This window comes from Glycine max, chromosome 4, assembly GCF_000004515.6.
Source record: "Glycine max cultivar Williams 82 chromosome 4, Glycine_max_v4.0, whole genome shotgun sequence".
Classification (NCBI taxonomy): Eukaryota; Viridiplantae; Streptophyta; class Magnoliopsida; order Fabales; family Fabaceae; genus Glycine; species Glycine max.
The window spans coordinates 48,266,672-48,289,944 of record NC_016091.4 but is presented as its reverse complement, the minus strand read 5'-3'; the positions used below and the strand labels follow the sequence as shown (position 1 = coordinate 48,289,944).

General features: G+C 33.7%; 3 protein-coding genes and 1 long non-coding RNA gene across 5 annotated transcripts; 2 read left to right on the top strand and 2 right to left on the bottom strand.

Moving 5' to 3' along the window:
* Window positions 1–48: 48 nt before the first annotated feature.
* LOC100816630 (E3 ubiquitin-protein ligase RNFT1) lies at window positions 49–6,808 on the bottom strand. 2 transcript variants are annotated; one of them, XM_003523246.5, is made up of 8 exons: window positions 5,749–6,807; window positions 4,717–4,793; window positions 4,424–4,592; window positions 2,484–2,572; window positions 2,217–2,381; window positions 2,019–2,096; window positions 1,148–1,251; window positions 49–444 (listed from the first exon to the last, which is right to left on the bottom strand). In XM_003523246.5, the coding sequence occupies exons 1-8, from the start codon at window positions 6,353–6,355 to the stop codon at window positions 339–341; spliced, it is 1,395 nt and encodes a 464-aa protein (XP_003523294.1). In that variant the 5' UTR covers window positions 6,356–6,807; the 3' UTR covers window positions 49–338. The 2 variants fall into 2 exon arrangements, with proteins under 2 accessions (XP_003523294.1, XP_040870952.1); XM_041015018.1 differs by having other exon boundaries at window positions 2,217–2,572; window positions 5,749–6,808.
* Window positions 6,809–8,994: 2,186 nt separating this feature from the next.
* GLYII-2 (glyoxalase GLYII-2) lies at window positions 8,995–13,066 on the bottom strand. The gene is made up of 7 exons (XR_003266850.2): window positions 12,924–13,066; window positions 12,611–12,733; window positions 11,688–11,849; window positions 10,895–10,973; window positions 10,573–10,686; window positions 9,618–9,794; window positions 8,995–9,287 (listed from the first exon to the last, which is right to left on the bottom strand). It is a non-coding gene; the product is annotated as a glyoxalase GLYII-2 (long non-coding RNA).
* A 2,583-nt stretch (window positions 13,067–15,649) lies between these two features.
* On the top strand, window positions 15,650–18,173 carry LOC100815571 (60S ribosomal protein L10). Its single transcript, XM_003523244.5, has 4 exons — window positions 15,650–15,803; window positions 16,860–17,361; window positions 17,657–17,738; window positions 17,929–18,173. The coding sequence occupies exons 1-4, from the start codon at window positions 15,794–15,796 to the stop codon at window positions 18,004–18,006; spliced, it is 672 nt and encodes a 223-aa protein (XP_003523292.1). The 5' UTR covers window positions 15,650–15,793; the 3' UTR covers window positions 18,007–18,173.
* A 284-nt stretch (window positions 18,174–18,457) lies between these two features.
* Window positions 18,458–23,273, top strand: LOC100813613 (uncharacterized). Its single transcript, XM_003523240.5, has 3 exons — window positions 18,458–19,702; window positions 19,880–20,152; window positions 22,664–23,273. Exons 1-3 carry the CDS (start codon window positions 19,232–19,234, stop codon window positions 22,931–22,933), a joined length of 1,014 nt encoding a protein of 337 aa, XP_003523288.1. The 5' UTR covers window positions 18,458–19,231; the 3' UTR covers window positions 22,934–23,273.

Sequence of the window (23,273 nt, the reverse complement as noted above, 5' to 3'; positions counted from 1 at the left end):
TAGAGTAACCCGTACAGCAGGATAGCATGGGAGGAAGAGGGAAATTAATTTGAAATGTAACATTATAAACAAAAGTTTCCATTGTGTGACGTGACGAATATCAGGTTAAGAGATCCACGCGGATTTCAGTATAATGCCAGCTATCTATATCCCTTTGTACATCTGACCTCATTACTCTAGAATGAACTTATATACTTTAACCATACATATAAATATCTCTTTATTCTTTTTTCAATCTCAATTTCATTAATGGAAAATTTTACCAAACCATAGATGGTGACATTTTCCAGGAAGATTTTGGCTCAAAAACATGACCCAACAAGTCAAAGAAAATGAACTTAAAACAACTGAAAAAATAGACTTGTTGATCCATCTCCGAAGGTCCGCAGATCAGCTGGTTTTACCAATGCCCTGCATAATGGACAAGTTCGTTCTCTCTCAAACCTGAAAAACAAATGTATCTTTGTTGGTTAAGAGAGAACTGATAAGTACGGACGACTATGAACAAATCAAAATACAATCTAAATGACTCCTGTACAAGTCAAAGGCATCTACATACTTATCATAGACAGTTATTGATAGGTAGAAACAATTGATGAATATAAACGTTGAGAAAATAAAAGCTTTTCATAGAGTCGGAGTCCTAAATTTTGAGGAAAGTACTTCTGACCATGAAGCGCACAGAATAGTAGCAGAGTGCACTTTCTAGAAAAATTTTCATTTCCATCAGCATCACATTTTTTTCTTCACTCACTAGTATAATGCAGGAGAGCACCTCTCTTTCCCAAATACCCCAGTATCGTGTTTCCATAAAATTACAAGCTAAACTTACCCATGCAAAACTTAGATACTAAGGAAAAGCATAAAGAAAGAAATTGAAAACTGTCAGGGAAAAAAAATAACAGGATCAACAAACTATATCTAGGAGAAAGAGATTTGTAAACAAATAGCCAAGATCAACAAACTATATCGAATTTATTTTACAGAGAATTAATTGATGCAGCTTATGGGATAAACTCTTGACAGATAGCTAGTCCACCCTAAACAATTATCTATTACTTTTAGAATCCTATAGCTCATTTCTCTTAAATATGTAGTAAGCTTTCAATTTAAAAGGTGCAAACAAGAAATAAAACTATTAACTGACCATTCAGATACACACTCCTCACAGAACATGTGTTTACAGCTCAACAATATGGGAGCCTGCATCTTCTCCTGGCATATAGCACACATGTCACCAGCAGCATTCACCTGCATTTAGATAATCACTGTTAGAAAGGCTGCCAAAAAGGATTCTTCAACAAATCCCAATATTGGTATAAAAAGAGTTTTTTCCTTTAAGGCAGGAAAAAACATCATAAAGGAATAAATGAATACACAGCATCGGATAACAAAAGATCAATAGCAAACATAATACAGAATCAAAGTATAAAGTCGACGTCAATGTGTCAAAGACCACCATATATAGAAACCATTAACCAAGCATCAAAGTAGAAAGGATAATTACATTGAGTCAAAAATTAATCAATCAACATTCATTTCACAATCAACATTGTATACTCCTGTGCATTAAATTCTTAAATAGTAATTTTATCAGCTCCATGATACATGTCCACTTCACTAAAATTCATAATGCATACTATAGTAATTATATTTTTAAGGAATATGATAGGAAACAGTTGCATTAACTTATATTACTTTATCTCCACATTCATCAAACAAACTATAGGAGAGAAAATAGTTAACATAATACAAATAAAGAAATTTAATGGTTCATAATTAAGAAATTGTTACAATATATCAAATTTAGCACAAGATAAATGCAAACACAAAGGCATGCCCAAATTTAAATATATTTTGTATGCAGTTACAAATGTAAGAAAGCTAAAATTTCCGGAAAAAAAGAGAAGCATATAACAGTATCAATATAAACGCATAGTAACAAAGGAGAGAGAAGCATTACTTATAATTGCAATTATGAATTCAGACTTAATCAGAGCATTTTACATATTATTTACCTGTTCCGTTGTGGCATGAACCCCATAATGAACTTCCTTTTTTGATAATGCTTTTAAGGCAGAAACGAAGCACTGGACCTAATAAATACATAGAAGGTTGAATAAAATGGAATAATTTAGGTTCATGTACAAAAATTGTTAAATACAGCACTATGAAGTATGAAGTAAGAATGCCAATTTTAAAGAATGAAAACATACCTTCTCAACTACTGATGTTAGCTTGAAAGTTAGATACAATCCTGTGGTCAGTGAGGAAAAGAGACTTCCATAATCCTTGTTCAAGAAAAATCGGTACCAAACTGGTGTTGGCAACAAGGCACGATACAGCAGCAGAGTATACTCGACCAGAGTTAACATTTGACCCTGAAATAAGTTAAATAATATCAGATGATTGTAGGAGGAAACTATACTTGAAAAATATATGCTACTATGCTTGTTGGAAAAAGTGAGGAAGCTACTAAAAACCTGCCGACGGAAGTTATGGCCTCTTCCATTTTTGTAGTAAATAAGCAACAAACATTTGAAAGCCATTGCTGCTTGCCGCACCAATGTATCTGAAAAGTCAATGTATCTGAAAAGTCAATATCAACCAAAAAAATAAAATAAAATAAAATTGCTGCAAACAAAATTAAAATGATATTATATGCCAGGAAAGATACCAATATCAAAGGATAGCAAAGACACTGAGAAACAATCAACCAGGACACCCAAAAATCCAAAAAACATATTGATATAGCATTAAAGAGATTTACAAAGATACTACTCATTATCAGTGTTGAACAATATCTCACTAATGCAAATAGGCGGCTACATTTTTTTCCTCCAAAACAACATTTAATGAAAGAGAACTAGTAAAGTATGATGCAAACAACCAAATTTGAGAATTCTTCTTTCAATATGAACATAGAAAATACATCAAATGGCACATACTGGAAGACCCACAAATCTTGGTTCATCATTAAAAACACATTTAATATTGCAAAAATTAACTCATTTAGGTTCCACCAAGCTTGGCTGCATGGCAGACAGTAGTATGCAACCTAAAAATTCAGAGATAAGCATGAAATCCATCCACAATACTGACAGTAGCAACACAATTGATATTAATTCCACAATTCATGTGACAATATCAATTCAAATGAAAGAAGTGGAGAGAAGGGCTACATGTTTTCAAGCTCAGCTAATACTAGACACAAGATAAAACTTATTCAAGCTTTTAGAATAAGCTTTGAAGCTAGCCATTGCAAAGTTGTATAAGTGTGAATGTAAGACTCATTAATACATAAGCACTTATTACAACAGCTCATCTAATGGCACATCTGGGGGTAAGAGTTTAATTAAACACTTCTTGAACAAAAAAAACTTATCACATGAGAGCCTATATCACAAACACTTAATTCAATAAGCTTATTTCGATAACCTTCACCATGAAATCTCATTGAAATATGCTAAACAGAGCTTATAGAAGGATCATAAGCCACTTTTATAAGCTTAATCAAACACCTTCAATTTGATTTTCAACTTAAATACTTGAATGTGATAAGATAAGCTCAAATAATCGCCATAAAAGCTCTTCACAATACCCCTTAAAGAGGCCAGAAATGAGTGGATATACAAATTGGGAGTTCAAAATCGGTCTCACTAAGGGATTTTGGATCTTGAACACAAATTCAGTGGTGATTTTCCTTTTTTTCCCGAGGAATTACTGACATGTGGACAACATAAGTGATCAAGCAATGACTGTGCATAAGCACAAAAGGCAGACTTTGTCTCTATGTCAGAGGGAAAAGAAAAAAAGAATGGCTAACCTTTTTGATGGATAACAGTTTGGGGTAATTAAGGCTCTCCCCATTCTAAGGCCAAGGAAAACCGCCTTCAATGAGATTATAAATCACCCAGCAATGAGGGACCCAAAGATTCAAACCCAATTCATGCAGCCCTAGTTGGAAACTAACTGTTAGCTTTATCTTTAAACAATTTTTATTCAATTTTGGTCCAGGGCAACTGATTAAATACAAACTAAACAACCCATTTTATCGTAATTATTGGATTCTTCCACACTCAAGATATATTTTTAAAACATAAAATATTCCAAACTAGAAATTATGAAGCACAAGCACAAGAGAAAAGAAAAAAGGAAGTCTTCAATGTCATCATTATGAATCAAGCAAATAGCCCTACTATTCTGCTAAAACTTTCAAGTCCCTTGCACATTAATCAAGCACTCAACAATTAAAACAAACTACTTAGTTATTCACTAAGGAGACAATTTTCTGTTTCAATCACATACTATTAACAGACATTTGATGTCTCTATGTCCAATAGAGAAAATAAAACTGTCTAGTGTAAACAAACTGTAGCAATGTAATGATCGCATATAGAGTCCACATAGAATAAATCCATACCATTCACCAAAATGATGAATATTGTATGCCAGAAAGGTGGCGGTGTTTTTGGTGGAAGCATGGCCAGTGGGTATAAAAGATCATCATTTCGATACCACCAGTAAATGCTTATCACATGCAGCATAAAGGCAAAAGAGATACCGAGAAGAACAGAGACTTTCCGATCTCCCTGCAAAATAGAACTTAAAATGAGATCTCCAGTTTTATTTTCATCTCTTTATGAGGATGATGGGATTCAACATGTAGATAGAAAATGAAACTTTAAAGGACTTGCAAAATTCTAGGTATAGCACCTTCAGGGCAGTCTGCTTCTTAACAATTTCATTTGACTTGAACATCACAGCTGATATACAAATTGTGACAAAGAAACCTGCAAGTTCCCAGAAATGAATATCACAAAGTTATGTGGAAAGAGTCAAATCAAAAGTAGAAATTCAGAACAAACTGAAACTATGCATGAGAACCAGTGTGCCACTCTCCTAAACTGTAGTCAACCAATTCAACATATTAAAAACAAAAAACTAACCACATTGCTTCTTTCCCTATTCAGAAGGGATGAAATTTAAAGAAGATAAGATACAGTCACGGTCACAGGGAACATACAAAGCATGCAGTGCAGTATTCTTCATCAAGTAAAACTGACATAATCAAATAGTATCTTAAAAAAACACAAGGGATCAAGATTATCTCTGAATTAACTCTACAAAATCATCTTCACATCTCTTATGATAGGGAAAGTCCAATTTCCTTACAAAGGAGAGGCACCTCCAGGCTCCAAGTAGGAGAAGCAGTAAACTGTTTCGGGTAATCTTTTCTTTCACTCTACCTCTTTCCTTGGCAATAACATAGTGTGTTGAAAGCCACATGGCAGCAGAAACATCAAAAAATAATTTAATTGGGGAATTGGGTAGCACGTATGTTAGTGAATGCTAATTTCATAGTTTTCATCCCCTCCACAAGGCAAGCAACCTTTCTTTAACAGACTATTATTCCCCTAAGCACATCCCATGAGAAAACCTTGACAGGCCTCCAAATACAAGAGGCAGACAAAGGAATGCTATATCGAAGAAAAAAGTATCTGTATCAAGAGCATAATGCAAAAAAGCATAACCCCAAACAAGTTACAATATCATCAAAATATTGCCAACAAGTCAACCATATACAATCTCTCTAATATCTAAGTTAAACAACTTGCTCCACCCACATCCTCAAACTCTAGCACATACAATATAAATCCAATCCAATCCAACGAGTTGAACACGTACTTTGCATTTGATGCAAAAACCAATTGTCGAGACAACAAAACTAAACTGAAGAAGCGATACCTTGCAAATGCTGGCGGATGAAAACAATCAGCAACAAGAGAGAAAACGGTAGAATCTGCTCAATCCACTTCGCAACCTGCTGAATATCATACCTCTGGTAAGTAGAGGACGATGATGAAGAAGAAGAATCCCTAGCGCCAACAATCCCATCATCCAAAGACACCAACGGCACCCTCTCCTCCGCCATTCGCCGGCGAGACGACAGCATCCCGCTCCTCCCAACCACCGCCTCCTCACCGCCCAGCTCCCCGCCCCGGCCCCTGGACGATGAGGGCGATGAACCGCTCTCCTGCTCGCCGACCCCAATTATGCGTATCGCAACCTCCTCAGCAGCGCCGTTGCACGCATTCTCATCGGAATCAGAGGCCGAAGCAGCGTCCGATTCGGCATGCGCCTGAAAACGCGGGCGCGTGCGGGGAATGATAATCACAGGCTCCGCAGAATCCTCGCGTACGCAGTAATCCATCACGAGAGAGAGCGGAGAACGGAATGGGAAACTCATCCCGAACCACGTGACAGCGCCGCCGCCGCCACCACCACCACCACCACCACCACCACCACCACTGGTGTCGCTTCCAGAAGACGACGAGGACGGTGACGATTCCATCTCGCCGAAACCCTAACTAACTAACTAACCTCTTTCGCTTTCGCTTCACCTACCGTGCGTGTTCCTTTTTCCGTACGGCGTCCTCTGATTATACCGATCGCAAATACTGGAAAAGCAAAAGCATTCGTGATGATATAAGATTTCGGTTTAGGATTAGGTTATTTGGCGCGGAATTAATTGTGAGAAAGGGGATGAAGTTTTGTGAATAAAGAAAAGAGAAGATGTCGAGAGGGTTAGTGTGTGATGAGAGGGTTTAATGTGAACGCGGATCGTGCGATGGACATGGTGGAAGAGGAAGAGAGGAGAAAAGTCAAGGTCAGGAAGCTGAAACCTTCTCTTTCGATATTTTGTGTGTGACTGTGTCGCAGCCTGTGAGAGAGAGGACGCAAGCTTGACATTGATGATAGACAAACGCGTTTGATTGGATATTATTACTTTTCTTGCCTTCCTCCTATTCCAAAGGACCAAAGCTGTATTTATTAGAATTTTTTGTCCTTCGACCAAACTATTTTATTGTATTTGATAACATATTTTATTTAATTTTTAACTTTTTTTTATCTATTTGATAAATAATCTTTTTTTAGTAGTTTATAACTTTTTTAAATATATTACTTAAAGTAATATTTTTTAAAATATTAGTTTTTAATTTATATAATTTTATATTTATTCATTTTTTATCTTTAAATATTTATTAGATTTTCTTTTAATCTTTTCTAGGTAATATTTTATTAGGTTTATTCTTTATGTAGTTTTATAATTTTTTAACCACTTCAATAAATCATCTTATCAAACACTCATGATTTAATAAAATAATTTTTTTGTTTTTAATTTTTAACTAATTTTATCAAATATAACTTTTTTCTTAGCATTATTGGTGATTATTTTGGTAATACATTTTAAACATGTTTCCTAATTACGGGTCTCTCATTAGGTGTGATTTTAGTCTTTGTCACTCCCTCTATCTAGACTAATCCAATTGTGATTTTAGATTTTCAAAATTAAAGAAACTGAGCTGCCTACGATCTTAATTTTATAAGTTTTTTACTAATTGAATTAAAGTAAGCAAGTGTGATTCTTTTGTCAATCTTATTGATTTAAATTTCTCAAATTACTCTTTTCATTTGAATATTTTAAATAAAATTATGGTGAAGAATTTGAAACATAAATAATTTTAATCAGTATTTTCGTGGAAATTTGGAAAGAGATTTATAAGATGCGAGAAGTACAAGTGATAAAATGGAACGTTTGACTCAGCTCAAATTTCTCAACCTTTTTTACGAGTTGTTAGGGTTGGTCCACCGAGGCCACCCATTTTGCCACCTTTAGCAAGAAAGACGACTCTTGCCCAACTTGTTATCCAAGTCTTGCTAAACTATGTGATACAACCAACCATAGAGGCTAGGTTTGTATGTGATGCTCTAGACTATATATATATATATATATATATATATAAATTTTATTTGCAGTTACACTAAAATCACAAACACTTCTATTAGGTAAATATGGTTTTCGTAGGGAATCACACAGTTATTAAGATACAAACCCGCATTTAGGAAACATGTTAAAACAAAATCATCTTATGTAATCACATTGATTTCTTTATTATATATAGATAAAAATTTCATTTTATTAATCACTAGAAATATTTTGCATTTTCCAAATTATCATTTAATATAAAAATATTTATTTGTTATTAAAAATGAACTTAATAAAATGTCCTTTTTATTTGTATTTACTTGCAAAATTAGTATTAATCAATTGCCGACTTTGAAATCACAATGGGCACCGCCTCAGCAGTTGCTAGTTGCGTTTTGCCACTAATTTAATGTCCACTTTGCTACGTTTGAGCCACACTTACTCCAATCAAAAATAAAAGGAGCCCCTCTTGTATAGGAATTACAGTTTATTACATCTGTTCTAGGAATTGAAAATCCAGACCGGCTCAGAGAATCACTGGCGCTATTTAGCCCTTCGTTTCGCCATTCGAAGTACTACCTCTGCCTTCCCCTTTTGTAACATACCCAGACGCCCTCCTTTCCAATCACTAAGAAAAAAAAAAATACCAATCAAAGCTCTATCTAAGTAAAGCTTCGTCTGTTATTTTTCCGGCCCCAGGGGAGTTTACTCAACCCATTCCCCAGTCTTCCGCACTGCTCAAGTAAGTGTGCGACTCCGTACGAGGACCTCCTGTGAATATTATCAATTTTCTGTAATAGAGATTATTAGTAAAATTAAGTTTTTTTATGTATAAACAGGCGCACCCTGTTGCATTTGTTTTAACATCTTCATATAGGTTTTCTTGTATTAAAGAGACTTTTGATGTCTCATTTATTATTATATCATTTTGGGTTTAATATAATTTAAATTTTTTCCAACAAAAATAAAAGGAGCCCCGCAATCACGGCACGCGAGAGCTATTAGTACCAAAATAAACATTAACACTTTATTAAAAAAAAAAGATGGCATGAAACAAAATAAATCAGTAAAAAGCAGGCCATAATTTTCTATGACAACCACAGGTAGAAATAAAAAAAATAATCATATTTGTATTTCTGTGCTTGATTTTATTAAAATTTCGCGGTTGGAGAGAGGGAGAGAGAGAGAGGAAAAAAATAATGTTTTTCAAGTTCACAGGTATATGACATGAATGAAATGGAACATCTTAGTATTAGACTAACCAACGTAACATACGTGTCTAGATGACAATACGAGGAATTGGAAATTTTAATCACAATCCGCTCCCCTAACATGACAAGACAATTATCTCATATCTTTCTTTTCGATCAGTTTCAGCAACAGTAACAAGATGCATATAAAAACACCTTCACATGGAGTATGCAGTAATCAGTTAATTCCACTACCCCTTCCAGTTGTCTTTCAGCTTCCGTAACTCTCTTAAAGCTTCAACGGGAGACTTGCACCCTACCTTCTCCTTCAAGGATTATAACATTTGTCAGTGTGTAAAACAAACAAATAAAAATGTACATCTATTGGTACATCTTTTTCATTACTTCTTTCTATCAATTTGTACTCTCTTAAGTATATCCTTTTGAAAGAGAAATTAGTAGATAGTCCTAAACCACATAATCCTTAATTAATTACTATCACATAACATTTAACTAATTGTCATTAGTTTTTTCTCCTAAATAAAAAAACTTAAATACATGTCAGGTAAAAGATTGAGATCATGAACAATTAATCCTGAACTACCTAATAGTAATTTTTTTCTTTTGAAGAGTTGGTAAGTGGGGAGGAGGTAAACCTGAATGTCGGGTTGGTCAACCCTCTTAAATGGGTTGGTTTCCATTTCTTCCTCAATGGTGGAGGAAATTGTAAGTTGACCAGCTTGCTGCTGATTCTTAGCCTATGTTAATTTCTGTTGTATCCTCAAATTATGTGGCTCAATTGTCAGAGCAAATTACAAGTTCCTCACTGCATACTAGACACAAGAAATTCAAACTCCTACATTTGATTAATAATGTAAATTATAAGAAAGAGGCGCAGCATAATAAATGAACAAGAATTTAAGCTTTTGTAGGTCAGAAGTCCACAAGCACATAATAAAATAATCTAGAGTATCCGCTTCTCTTCCCTTGTACGTTTTGAATGCCTCAGGTTATAAACTTCTGATTAAATCTAAATAATTAGTTTGGTATTGTACAACTGGTTTGGTACAAATGCACCTGTTATTTACATTCATTGAGTAAGGAGTATCAAGAGAAATCCACTCCTTTTTCCAATTATAATTATGAAGTTGGCTATTGGATCTCCAAAACCTTGTGTTATTAAAGATCTATGGATTGTCATGCTTAACTGCGTAAGGATTCCTGAAGCAATTGCTTCTTGACAAGAAACCTAAGTGTCCATTTTAAGCACATGGATACAGGGACTCCAGCATTAATAAGTTTTGGAACCATTAATAGTCTTAATTTACACCTAAATTTGGTACATGGATCAAGTGTCAATAATTTCTGTTTCATTACATTCAAATCAGTCTGACTTATCTGTGCAACCAAGTGGAGATGTAACCCTTGCATTTGTACAAGTTTACCAGTAAGGCCTGGCCTAAAATTATTTGGGATTATCTACAATAACTTTCGCAACCAAACATTCCTAGGTTGGGGCACTATGCATCCTAAATATATGCTCATCTGTTTCATGAATAGAACCATGATGCTAAGAGAATTCTGGTAGAGGGGATTTTAGTATTACATTACCCCATGGCCACAGTAAACTCGTGTTGGCTTTGGTAATGAACCTAATGTTACACATAGTGACTGATACATCTGCTCTGCAGTTCCTTTGAAAAATTTCCCACAATCAGCAATAAACTGTAAAAAAAAGAAGGTAATAACGAAATAAATCTAAGCATTCACATAGAGAGAGGCCAAAAGGTAAGTCATATATACACTGGCTCCAAGCACTTGGCATAGCTTTTAGAATCAATTTATTGTATCCTTTCCTAAGAACTCTTATCTTTTGAACATGGTTCATGACAATTTAATAAATGAGAAAGGTAAGATTGATCAGTCAGCTTACCAGTGTGTCTCCAGTAAAAACAGCAGGCTGCTCCTCCTCTTTGCCAGTAACATAATAGCTTATGTGACCTTTGGTGTGGCTGAAGCAGGCAGAAAAATGGTTTGTGTTAACAAGAAAGAGCGAAATGTGTCTTGAGAAAAGATGAAATTTAGGTCCAACCACATAAGGAATCATCAAGCAACAACATGTATTTAATAATAAAGACAATGAAGCAGGGTAATGCCTCATTGGTGGCTTATAACTAAACTCAATGCATCTATTGGTTTCCATACATAGACAATGCTATGAAACAATACTCTTGTACTTGGAGGAATATAGTTTTTGAATTAAAATGAAATGATTTAGAACCTATCAGAAGTGCGAAGATGTCAAATCATAAACCTCAAAATGATCTCTACGAGTTGGATTCTTAAATGAGTATCATTCCCTACAACTTTTATACAATAATTCATTTATAAACAAAATCACTTCTTTCATTTTAAGGATTCCCAACTAAGGTAAATTTGCAACCAAGGACGAGCATACTTAGCAGCAGCACGACAAAATTCAGTAAGCAGCACTGCAGCACAATTTGTTGCAAACAAATAGTAGCGGGTTGATGAGTTTTCCAAACCCCTTCCAGCAGTGCATTATCAAGGCACTTAGACTATTGTCATTTCATACAAAATGGAGGAAAGACCACAAAGTTACAGTCTTATTCCAGAAATGCTGGTAGGTAAATCCAAACTTCCCAGTTTTACGTTGTGGAAAAGGGACTAACAACAATATCCAATTGACAAGTTATTAACCATACCAAGGTGTGTGAAGACACAATATATAAATATCAGCCCCAAGGGACTCCTTATCCCCATTTTCAACCTTATCAGTGCAACCTATGACGTTATCAATTAAACTACCATAGACCTTGATTCCAGGCACCAATTGCTTTATCTTTTCATTTCCACCAGCATGATCCCTGCCATGATGACAAAATTTACAAACGTTCATAACCAGCCAATATCTGATGTTCATAACCAAGTACAGCTGCATAAACTGTACATTGATCATATTTCTTTCTCAACAGTCAACATCAGAAAATAAAATAAAAAATATAAAAAGAAACTGATAAATACATAACAGCTAATCCATGTGACAACAGTCAGAAAAATGCACCAAATTAAGTACAGATATTTCAAATGATAAATGAATAATCGTACAGAAAATAAATGCATTTAAAAGTTATTGGAAGCAAAAGTATATGAAGATTACTAAGCTTCAAAAGTTATTAGAAGCCAGAGTATACAGGTGCTATTAGCATTTATATTATCAACTGCAATTCTGAGCCGAGTAATTCCATTTATATTATTCGTACACAATTTTGTACTATCAACACAAGCAGAAATAACATGAAAAAAAAATCTATATGAAAAAGACCAAGTCAGTCTACATTCATTTTTTTAGGATAAAAGAAGCCCTATTTAAGCATAGATAGTAGTAGTACATATTCGGATATTAAAATCCCAAAGTGGCGATATTAACCACAGTTCTAAGCTAGGTAAAGTTAATTTAGAAGTAATAAGAGCCCTGAGTTAAACTATATGGACCCAAATTACAGCATCTATCTAAAAGGAGACTCTAAAATATCCTAAACAAATAACCATGATTCTACACATGACCAACCAAAATGAAATTAACTATGGTAAAAAAAAAAAAAGTGGAAACTAGTAGCAGCAGCACCCGTGATGATGTGTGGTGAGGACAAGCTTGAGATTGACCCAATGTGAATTGGCAGCTTCTAGAACTTTCTGAGGCTCTACAGGGTCCACCACCGCACCTTCTTTGGTGCTCTTGTCAACGATTCTGCAGCAGTGCAAAACCAAATTATATTAAAGGATTGCCTGATAATAATAATAATAATAATAAACACTGAAGCATCATTTGGAAGGCCAGAAGTACTAGAATATGCAAGTTGTGCTGTAACTATACATGTTCACGTGTGTTTATGTTAAATTTGTTTAGGATTGCAGAGAACAACATATATAAGACTTACAAGTAGGAATAATTGTCTCGAAGACAAGGAACGTGATAGATTTTCATGGTTCGAAGAGAAGGAAAATAGACTGTGTGTAGTGTAGGCACTTAGAAGCAACGATAATCACTATCACTACACAACGTAGCTTCGGGTTCTTTCTAGTTTAATTTTTTTGAGGTGGAATAGGACTGTAACTTTGTGATTGTAAAATAATGGGCAACTTAACGTAATTGTAAAATAATCAAAACATGGGGGCTAAACTACCAAAAGAGTAAATAATTTTTGGAAATTGTTAAATGGGATAAATTTCATATTAAACCTACAAAGGAATAAGTTGTAGGATCATTGACGTTCTGAATACAGAGTTATAAATTAATTTATAATTTTTTTTTAAAATCGTAAAAAAGTAAATAACTTATTATTTTTTTAATTGTGATTTTAAAGTTGTAAATGTTTTAATTTTTTTAAAATTGTTAGTAGAAGTCGTAAATAATTTATGATTTGAAAGTCATAATTTTTTTTAAAAATTAATTATTAATGAATTTAAATTAGTTTTAATTTATAGTTTTATTTAATATTTTCTATATTTTTTTTATTTGATATCATCCCACCACAATATAAAGTATAAAATAAACTAAAAAATAAAATTAATTTAAATTTTTTAATGATTAATTTTAAAATAAATTTTGACTTCTAATAATAATTTAAAAAATAATTTTAAATAATACACAAAATATAAAAATATTAAATGAAATAATACAAAAATATTAAATAAAAATAAAAATTAAAAAAAATTTAAATTTGTTAATAATTAATTTTAAAAACTTATGACTTGAAGTAGTGAATCATTTATGACTTCTAATAACGATTTTAAAAAATTAAAACTATTACGACTTTAAAGTCACAATTAAAAGAATTAAAAGTTATTTACTTTTTTATGACTTTAATAAAAAATAAAATAAATAAAAATAAAAGTCATGAATTAATTTATGATTTTATATTCAAAAGTTATAGAATATTGTATAACTTACCTCTTTATGAGTATTAATTTGAAATTATTGTCCCCTTTTGACCCAAAACATGGTTTTGGTTTCTAAAATTGAAAATAGAGTACCTTCTACTTTTTACTTTTAAAGTGTTTTATCTTCGGTGAATTGAAAGTTTATTTTTGATATGTAAGCATAGAAATATAACATTCTCATATTTATTATAAAATTTAAAAAATTATTAATTTTGAATATTGTTGATTTCTGAAAATGTATTATTTTTTTATTATATCTTTTCATGTTTTTCTTAATTATTTTCATGAAGAGGGATGGAAATGGAAATATTTTCATGAAAATTGTGAATTTAATACATATTAGTTCTCTTTTTCCAAACATATTTTTCTCATTCATAAGATTAAAACCTAAGATCTAAAGAGATCAAGTTCATGACTACTCGAAACAAACGACTTGTTGGTGTGTGATAGTTGCATATTTATTTCCTCCAAAATATATTAAATAAAATTATTTTATTTTTAATTCAAACAAATATAACTATGATAATTAATATAACCATGTTAATTAGAACATTTAGATTTTATATTTATTCTATTTTTTTAATTTCCATTCTGTGAATATTCAGATTTTAATGGATACTAAATGCAATTAATTTATTTTATTTCTTTTATTCTTCTCTGCAATCAATTCAAATATTTTTTTTACAATCACATTAAAAATCAGTTCATCAACCCATTAAATATTAAAAATGATTTTTTTTCTATTATAATAAATATAAAATAATTATTCAATTAGTCTAATTATACGTTTCTTGAATATTTGGTTCAATCACTATTAAAAAATCGTAATTTAAACTTTTTGACGTTAACAAATAATCCATTAATTCTTAAAAATCATTTTTTATTGTTAGAAAGTCAAAATGAAATATATAAGACATTACTAAAGTAAAGAAAATTCTATCTAGGACAATACTTTTAATAATAACAATTTTTTAAAGTATATATATATATAGATATATTTAAATTGGCATATATACTAGCATATATTTATTAAAATTTAAACTAAATAATTAATAATATATTAAAATTTAAAATAATATAAAAAATTACTCCTATAAATGAAATAAATAAATTTAATACCCGTGCAAGACATAAGATATTAAGCTAGTATATTTTTATTTATTTTTTACCTACGTTATCTTTAATTTTAAAAAATAATCCTAAGAATACTAAAATATAACCAAACATGTGTTTTAAATATATGCAGGAATAATATTCCTAGTCATTTCATACCTGGGATATGATTCATGTGAATATAATATGATTCTATAAAACAAACAATCCCTTAATCTTTATTTTTCATTTTTAATCTTAATATTCATTTTAATAAAATAAATTGTTTTTAATGTTTAAAACAGATTAAACTAAATTAGATATTTTAATTTTTAAATGAAATGTTCAAATAAGAACTAGAAACAAAGTTAGAACTTTACAATTACAAATTACAAATATATTTAAGTTAAAATTTAAAGAAATTATTAATTAAAATTCAAATAAATCATCTATAACTGTTATAAAGGAAATAACCCATTTAGTGTCATCTTTTATACGTAAGTAAAAAAAATTAATACTATTTAATTTCATTTTGCACTAGTTTTAAATAAAATAAATTTAATATTTCATTTTTTATTTTTTTGGTTACAACATTTTCTTTCACAGGCAAGCAACGAAATTTAACATTATTTAGATTGGGCCGAAACAGAAGCTGGCCCATAAGCAAAGATCAAATTTACTTATGTAGCATCGTTGCGAGGGTTATTATTAGATTTAGGTCTTCCCTCTTCCGTGCACAGCTTGAACACACCGCGTTTCGGAGAGAGACGTCGCAATGGGGAGGAGTAAGCATCTCTATTCCTTGTTATCTATTGTGATTATGATATTGCATTCGTAGTTGCGTATGCGTTTTGGGTTTTTTTTTTTGTTCTTCGATCTTGAGGATTCATTCGATTCGAAGGATAGCTAGATTGAAATATGCTTTGTATAACGATATGTTGAATCTTTGTATGCAAAGCGAGAATAATTTTAGCCGTTTTAGTTTTTTTGTTTGAACCTGGAAGCTCCCTTGTTGCATTTGGTTTGTGGTTGGTGGATATTATGATAGGCAGCGCGTTGATTATAAGCGTAAATGAAATTTATGATATGTGCAATTCTGTTTACCGAGGAATTCCATGTTTTTTGTTTGATTTAGAAAACCGGTTAATAATTGGTTTGGCAGTCTGATTGTTTTGTTTATTTAAAATTTGACATAACTTGGAGGTGGTTGTAACTTGAATACATCGTCTTGTGGCCATATATTGTATGGGTTTAATCAATGTATTCAAGTAGATTAATTGTTTTCTTAAGATTTTAAACGCATATTTTGTGATTTCTAAGTCCATTTATTGAAGCTTGTATACCCTTTAATTTTGTGTTCATGGTCATCCTTGCTTGATAACCTTGCCTGAAAGTTACATATCATAGACTCCTACATGAGGAGTTACACTATTGGTATATGTCTGCTGTTGCTTATGGGTTCATGCTTCAAGAACATGTCATTTTTTATTCCTTTACACAGTTTTTATTCTCTCCTTGAAAAACCACTATCAAGTCAATTGTGTAGTACTTAGTCTTACAATGGTATATTGTTTATCAATCCTTTTATGACTCGTATGTTTTGCTCAATGTTATTTGTATTTAGAGCTTTATAGTATTGATATCAGTTAGGAGGTCCTTCTTTTTAATTGCGTTCTCTCTGTGACTACAGTGCAGTCCTATGTATCATGGTTGAATCACTTGAATGATAATATGTGTTTGTATACTGTAATTATTGAAAATGGTGTCAGAATGAAAAGGATTGACTTTTTATGTGTCATATTCATGGCATGATGGGAATGACGAATGGTGTATGATTTTAGGGCCTGCAAGGTGTTATCGGCAGATAAAAAACAAGCCATACCCCAAATCACGCTTTTGCCGTGGTGTTCCTGATCCTAAGATCAGAATTTATGATGTTGGTATGAAGAAGAAAGGTGTTGATGAGTTTCCCTTCTGTGTTCATCTGGTTAGCTGGGAAAAAGAAAATGTTTCAAGTGAAGCATTGGAAGCTGCTAGAATTGCATGCAACAAATATATGGCGAAATTTGCTGGAAAAGATGCTTTCCACTTGAGAGTCCGAGTACATCCATTCCATGTTCTTAGGATCAACAAAATGCTTTCATGTGCTGGAGCTGATAGGCTTCAGACTGGAATGAGAGGTGCATTTGGAAAGCCACAGGGAACATGTGCTAGAGTCGCCATTGGTCAGGTTCTTCTTTCTGTCCGCTGCAAGGACAGCAACAGTCATCATGCACAGGAGGCTCTTCGTCGTGCTAAGTTTAAGTTCCCTGGTCGTCAGAAGATCATAGTTAGCCGGAAATGGTATGTATTAATTATTAATTCTTTTGACAGTAAGCTTTTGTTTCTGAACATGAATACTTATAGATCAGTTAAATCAGTTTTAGACTTGAGTTGGGTTTTTGCCATTGTACCTTGATTTGAATTATGAGCAATATATTTTATATTTCCTGAAAAAAAAAACTTGTATTTTTATTGGGTTGTGATTACTACCTGTTTTGTCAAGTATTTGATTTTAGTTTCTTTATTTTGGTCCTTTGTCCTACGTGACTCTTTTACATATTTGGTTTAACTGTAGTTGTTTTAAATGCTTGTTCAGGGGTTTCACCAAGTTTAGCCGTGCTGATTATCTCAAGTACAAGTCAGAGAGCAGGATTGTGCCTGATGGTGTGAATGCTAAGGTAATGGAAAGCTGCACCTGCATGTGGATGAAATTTCACTGCATGTTGTTTTCTTCATGCTTGAAGACATTTATTTGTTTATTTATACTTGGATCTGGATTTGTTTGAAGCATATTTTGCATTCAATTGATCTTTTTAAAAGTTATTTTTAGCTTATCTAATTTACAAGTTCCTTCTCGTGGCCTTGCAGCTTCTTGGGTGCCATGGACCACTGGCAAACCGTCAACCAGGACAAGCTTTTCTATCTAGTGCTACTGCTACTGCTTAGATGGCTTGTTACATGGAAACAGTGGGCTTTGACCACAATAGTTGTGTTTGACTCAATTTGAGTTTCTTAATTGCTCTACTCGTAGTATTAAACTATTAAACTATGTTAAGTTTATCTAATCTTTTATGAACCATCTTAAATGGAATGAATGTCATATTTTGTTGGTATTTCATTGTTGTTGATGATTTTGTTTGGCGATTGATAATTGCTTAATGAGAAAGTTAAGATTAAGACCCGATCAGACAAGCTTACCACCATTGTATCTCCAGTGAAAACAAGCGGTTGCTCATCCTCTTTGCTATTAACATAATAGCGATCATTGATGTAGTGACCGAGCAGGTTAGAAAAAACGAAAGTTTGTCTGGGAAAGAGGATGAAATTTGGGTTCAAGTCCACAGTCCACATCAGGAATCATTCAATGCATCCATAGGTGTTTCAGACACGGTTCTATGAAACGGATGCAAATCATGAAATACTAGAAGACAATAGTTAGTTGGGTTTTTAAATGAATATATAATTCCCAAAACTTACATACAAGAATTCGTTTATAAATAAATGAAATAAATTCTTTCATTTTATTTTAAGATTGCAAAGTGCAAACGTAGTTAAGCGAGGATGAGAGCATTTAGCATGACAAAAAAAACAGGAAGTACAGAATTCTCTGCAGTCAAATAGTATGCTCCAGCTTAACAGTTAGCAGGTTGCTTGGACTTGGATAAAAATAGCAAAAAGTTACAGCAATCAAAATTTTATATTGGTATTTAATCATACATGGTTGACTACAACTTAAGTAATAACCAATTGGATCATCACAAGATTTAGTTCTTTATTAAAAGCTTACAGTTTCTTTTGTAATAGGAAGTTACTTAGGAACTTGTCCAAGAGATCAGTGTCTCCAAAAAAATAGCCACATATTGACCATAATCTTGGCTTTTGAGGCAATACCTTCCCATGAAAGAAATCCAATTAGTTACCATTAAGAAAAAAATGTTTAAACCAAGTTACCGTCCCATGGTAGAAATGCACGATTACGAAATAGTCCTGTCTTCTTCTGCACGTTTTCTTCCACCTCCATTGATTGAAGTTATTACTGGCTGTTAACGGGTCGGGTCGCGCAGCCGGGGATGTTAGTTAGATTTAGATAGAAAGGGTTGACCCGACAGGAGTGGCTTTGTGAAGTGCACTGCTGCGTTTAATTGGAAAAAAAAAATAATCAGAAACGCAAATGTCAAGAATCACCCAATTCCGAGCTCTACTACTCCGCGGCACCACCAACCAGCGCTCCCCTCTCCGCCGCCCCGCCGTCGCCGATTCTTCATTTGCATCAAAACCCTCATTCTCTAATGCCGCCGCGTTCCGCGCCTCTTCGCCTGTGTTCCACCCGCAACAACGCCTCGGCAATAGCACCTTCCGATTCTTCTCATCCAATTTCGACAAAGGCTTTGCGCAGAAGGTATTTGATAAACCGGCCGCCGCGGTGACCTCGGCCTTCTCGCGTTACCGCGAGGCAATTGGGCTGCAAATCGAGGCGTTCTTCAAGAGGAATACTCTCTTTCTGTGGGGCGCCGGTGGCGTTGTCCTCTGCGCTTTTCTGTGGAGGATCCTTTTCGGGATCGCTAACCTCTTCGTTGGACTCTCCGAAGGCATGGCCAAGTATGGCTTCCTTGCCCTTTCATCTGCTATCGTTGCTTTTACTGTAAGTTAAGTTCTTTCACATGCTCTAGGCTACTTCAATTATTATTATTCAATACATGCTCTAGGCTCCTTCATTTTGGATTGAAAGTGCTGCTGCTGGTGGAACTTGTTATGAATGAATGAATGGTGTATGGGATGCAGCATTGTCTAATTGTTATATGTGTGTTGTGTCTTTTAGGGCTTGTATATCCGTGCGAGGCTCACGATCAACCCGGATAAAGCCTATAGAATGGCCATGACGAAACTTAACACGTCGGCTGGGATTCTTGAAGTTATGGGTGCCCCTCTTTCTGGAACTGATTTGAGAGCCTATGTCATGTCAGGGGGTGGGCTCACTGTAAAGAAGTTCAAGCCAAGTGTTAGGGGCCGACGGTGTTTTCTCATTTTCCCCATAAGAGGGTCTGAGAAAAAGGGTCTAGTCAGTGTTGAAGTCAAGAAAAAGAAGGGCCAGGTAAATCAACTCACCTCGGTTTATGTTAGTAAATTACTTAACAGAATTTGATAGTCTTACGTTGGCATTTGTTGTTTCTCTTATCTGTCTCAAAATCATATATTTACTTCAAATATTACTAATGTTGTTGATTTAGGTACATTTTGTTGTTCCATGTCTTTGAGAATTGCTAGTTACATACTTACATCCTAGATTGATTTCTTGCAAAAATTCATACCTGGTGATTAGTATTTCCACCTTCATCTGTGTAAAATAACTACATCAGATTTCGTTCAGTCTATGAATGCAGATGATAAATTTCCCAACCCAAGATCTATGTAAGCAACCAAATATAAACATACAAAATATCTCGCTTTGAGTATGTACAGGGAATCTCAGCTTCAAACATTTTTATATAGAGTTTCTACTTTTATTTTTCATATTGTAAATCAAATTAATCAATAGATTGATACAGTAGTTACTAATGTAAATGAGGGATTCTTTTATGTATGTCCGCACAGGAAGATATGTATATGTATCTGGGTGGTTTATTTTGCAAAACTTGGCTTGTTGTGGATGAGTTTGATGTTGCATATGATAAATTGATAATAGTATATGCTTCAGTGAGCATAGATTGAACTAAATCTTTAAGGTAATGTGCAATATATGGTACGTACTTTTTGGCACATTCGGTTGGAGTCTTGGAGCATAATGCTCATGTTTGGAGGGAGTTTTCTTTGGCTCTGCAGCTGATTAGGGCCTTATTAGGCATTTAGCTTCTAATTTGGTGTAAAGCAGGTTTTATTTAAAAGCATTTACCTAACAGGTGTGTGTGTGTCTGTTTACAATAACACCAACAACCAAGCTTTTTCCCACTAGATGGGGTCGGCTACATACTTTTTCCCACAGGAGGATTCCTTATGGTCTAAATTCCTTGTAATTTAGTTCTCTGTCTTTAGAAATTTCTTCTTTTATATCTATAAAAAAAATCATAGGATAGCAGAAGAGTTTTCTGTGCAGGGATGCTATGGCCATTGGTTCTCTGTTACCTCAATTAGGATGGATTCGTGAAGAAATATTAATGAGAAAAAAAACATGCTTTAACCTGAATCTTGCATTACTGGCAGAAGGAGGGGGATCTGGATTCTGGTGTTCATCAAATCACCCAGAGCTGAGAAGTAATACACTGACATAGTTAGATATCTATAGAAGTATCATGATGTTGATCATTTTGTGTTGTAAATATGACTTGCTTCAATTTTTTGTGTATGCATATGTTATGATATATCTAAAAGAAGTGAGAGCAGAGCAGAAATTTAATGAGAACTAAAGCTTTTGAGGCGATACTGAAAGACCCAACTGTGATGGGATTTCTATTTTGAAGTTACATTCTAAAGGGTTCAAATGCAGTGAATGATGTCTTATTTCTATGGATCGGTTGATTGTTTTGAAGTATCTCACTTCCTGATGCCAATGTTTCTGTTGATATTTGCTTTATTGTGATTATAACATTTTCACAATACAAAATTAAATTCAACATATATTATTTTGTGATTATTAAATCCTATTTTTGGTTTAATGATTAGGATGGATGAAATAGTGTTTAATTCTAGTCTAAAATTCTCGCCGAACTGAAAGTACAGTCCAAGTCTTTGAAGATAAATGCATGCTCTAGATATTCCCTAAGAAGTTTGTTATATGTGCAAATAACATGGGTTTGTTTCCAGCAATGTCCCCCGAGTTACTTTAGAACAGGTTTAGGTAGTATCTCTGATCTTCAGTATATCTTCTTAATTTCTCTTTTCATTTCCGAAGTAGGATTGTGCTTGGCCTAAGAATATTAACCAGAATTAATGGGCTTAATTATCTGCTCTGTCTATATAGAGAAAATGGAAATCTAGCATGGGCTAGTAATGGCTGCACTCATAATTTAGGAAGCACTTTGGCAGCCCTCCTGGAAAAAAAAACTGTTTTTAAGTATCCAGTAATTCTACCGCCCTCCTCACACTATGCACTCACTGTAATGAGGTTTTTCTGGCTTCTACTGATGGCAGTCGTACAATGCCAATTTTTAATATTATTTTAGTACTTACCTTCAATTCAAATAGAAAAACTTAGTGCAATCAAGTAGATTTTAGCTTTAGATTTTTTTTAATTTATTTTTTATTATGATAATGCTTTTCTCTGAAGTGATGCTAGTGATTATTAAAAAACAGAGAAAATTTGTACCAATTTATAGAATTTGAAAGGCTGCATAACATTTTTTAGTGTTCGACTTTGGCTCCTCTTTCAACTGGGTCCTTCTGTCTTCATCCCCCTAGGTAGTTGCCTATATTTGTGCCCATCCCTTATCTAAGTACTACCTATAGAACGTTTTGTTGTTTTCTGCATAACATAACTAGCCTCTTTGTTTCCCGCAATAGTTATATGGTGGAATTAGTAAGAATTAGTCTCGAGAAAAATAAATGTAAAAGAGTTAATTGGTACTTCAGGGTTTGCTTACTTAGCCTTTACCATTATGTTCACACGCAGTATCATATGAAGCTGCTGGCTGTTGATGTTCCCATGGCTTCTGGTCCAGACCAGCGGTTGTATCTAATTGGGAATGAAGAAGAGTACAGGGTCGGTGGGGGGATAATATCTGAGCTAAGAGACCCTGTAGTGAGAGCAATGGCAGCAACCAAGGAATTTGATGATCTTGATGAGATTGAGGAAGAGGAAGATGCTGAAAGAGAACGGCAAGAGGCTGAAAGAAAGGAGCATGAAGAGATTGAAAAGCTTGAAAAGAGTAGTGGCACCTAGTGGATAGACTTTCGTGATGTTTCTCTTGTGATTTATTCTCTTGTTGATTACAGGAGGTTGATGTTGTTTAAACACATTTTGTTTTGTATCAGTTCGAGTTTTCCCTAGATTTAGAAACCCTTGTACCACAAATGACCAAGTTTATCTGAAAATAAAGCTGACAGGGATCAACGTGCATTGGAATGGACTCGGCATTTGTTGGTTTCGATGTAGCCTTGTCTCAAGTGGATAATCCTTGTCTACGATATAGTTACTATCTGCCATGGTTGGATGTCATTTCAGGAACCTAAATTTTGACCCACCTGGCCCATTCCCCTTGAATGGAAAGTTGTTTCTAGTA

Excerpts from the sequence above, each read along its gene's own strand:
- LOC100816630 (XM_041015018.1), bottom strand. The coding sequence starts at position 6,355 with ATGGAATCGTCACCGTCCTCGTCGTCTTCTGGAAGCGACACCAGTGGT. Across the intron at positions 1,252-2,018 it reads TTCATGCCACAACGGAACAG|GTGAATGCTGCTGGTGACAT; the intron begins GTAAATAATATG and ends ATCTAAATGCAG. Across the intron at positions 445-1,147 it reads GAGGAGTGTGTATCTGAATG|GTTTGAGAGAGAACGAACTT; the intron begins GTCAGTTAATAG and ends TTTGTTTTTCAG.
- LOC100815571 (XM_003523244.5), top strand. Across the intron at positions 17,362-17,656 it reads ATCATAGTTAGCCGGAAATG|GGGTTTCACCAAGTTTAGCC; the intron begins GTATGTATTAAT and ends ATGCTTGTTCAG. Across the intron at positions 17,739-17,928 it reads CTGATGGTGTGAATGCTAAG|CTTCTTGGGTGCCATGGACC; the intron begins GTAATGGAAAGC and ends GTGGCCTTGCAG.
- LOC100813613 (XM_003523240.5), top strand. The coding sequence starts at position 19,232 with ATGTCAAGAATCACCCAATTCCGAGCTCTACTACTCCGCGGCACCACC. Across the intron at positions 19,703-19,879 it reads CTGCTATCGTTGCTTTTACT|GGCTTGTATATCCGTGCGAG; the intron begins GTAAGTTAAGTT and ends TGTGTCTTTTAG. Across the intron at positions 20,153-22,663 it reads TCAAGAAAAAGAAGGGCCAG|TATCATATGAAGCTGCTGGC; the intron begins GTAAATCAACTC and ends GTTCACACGCAG.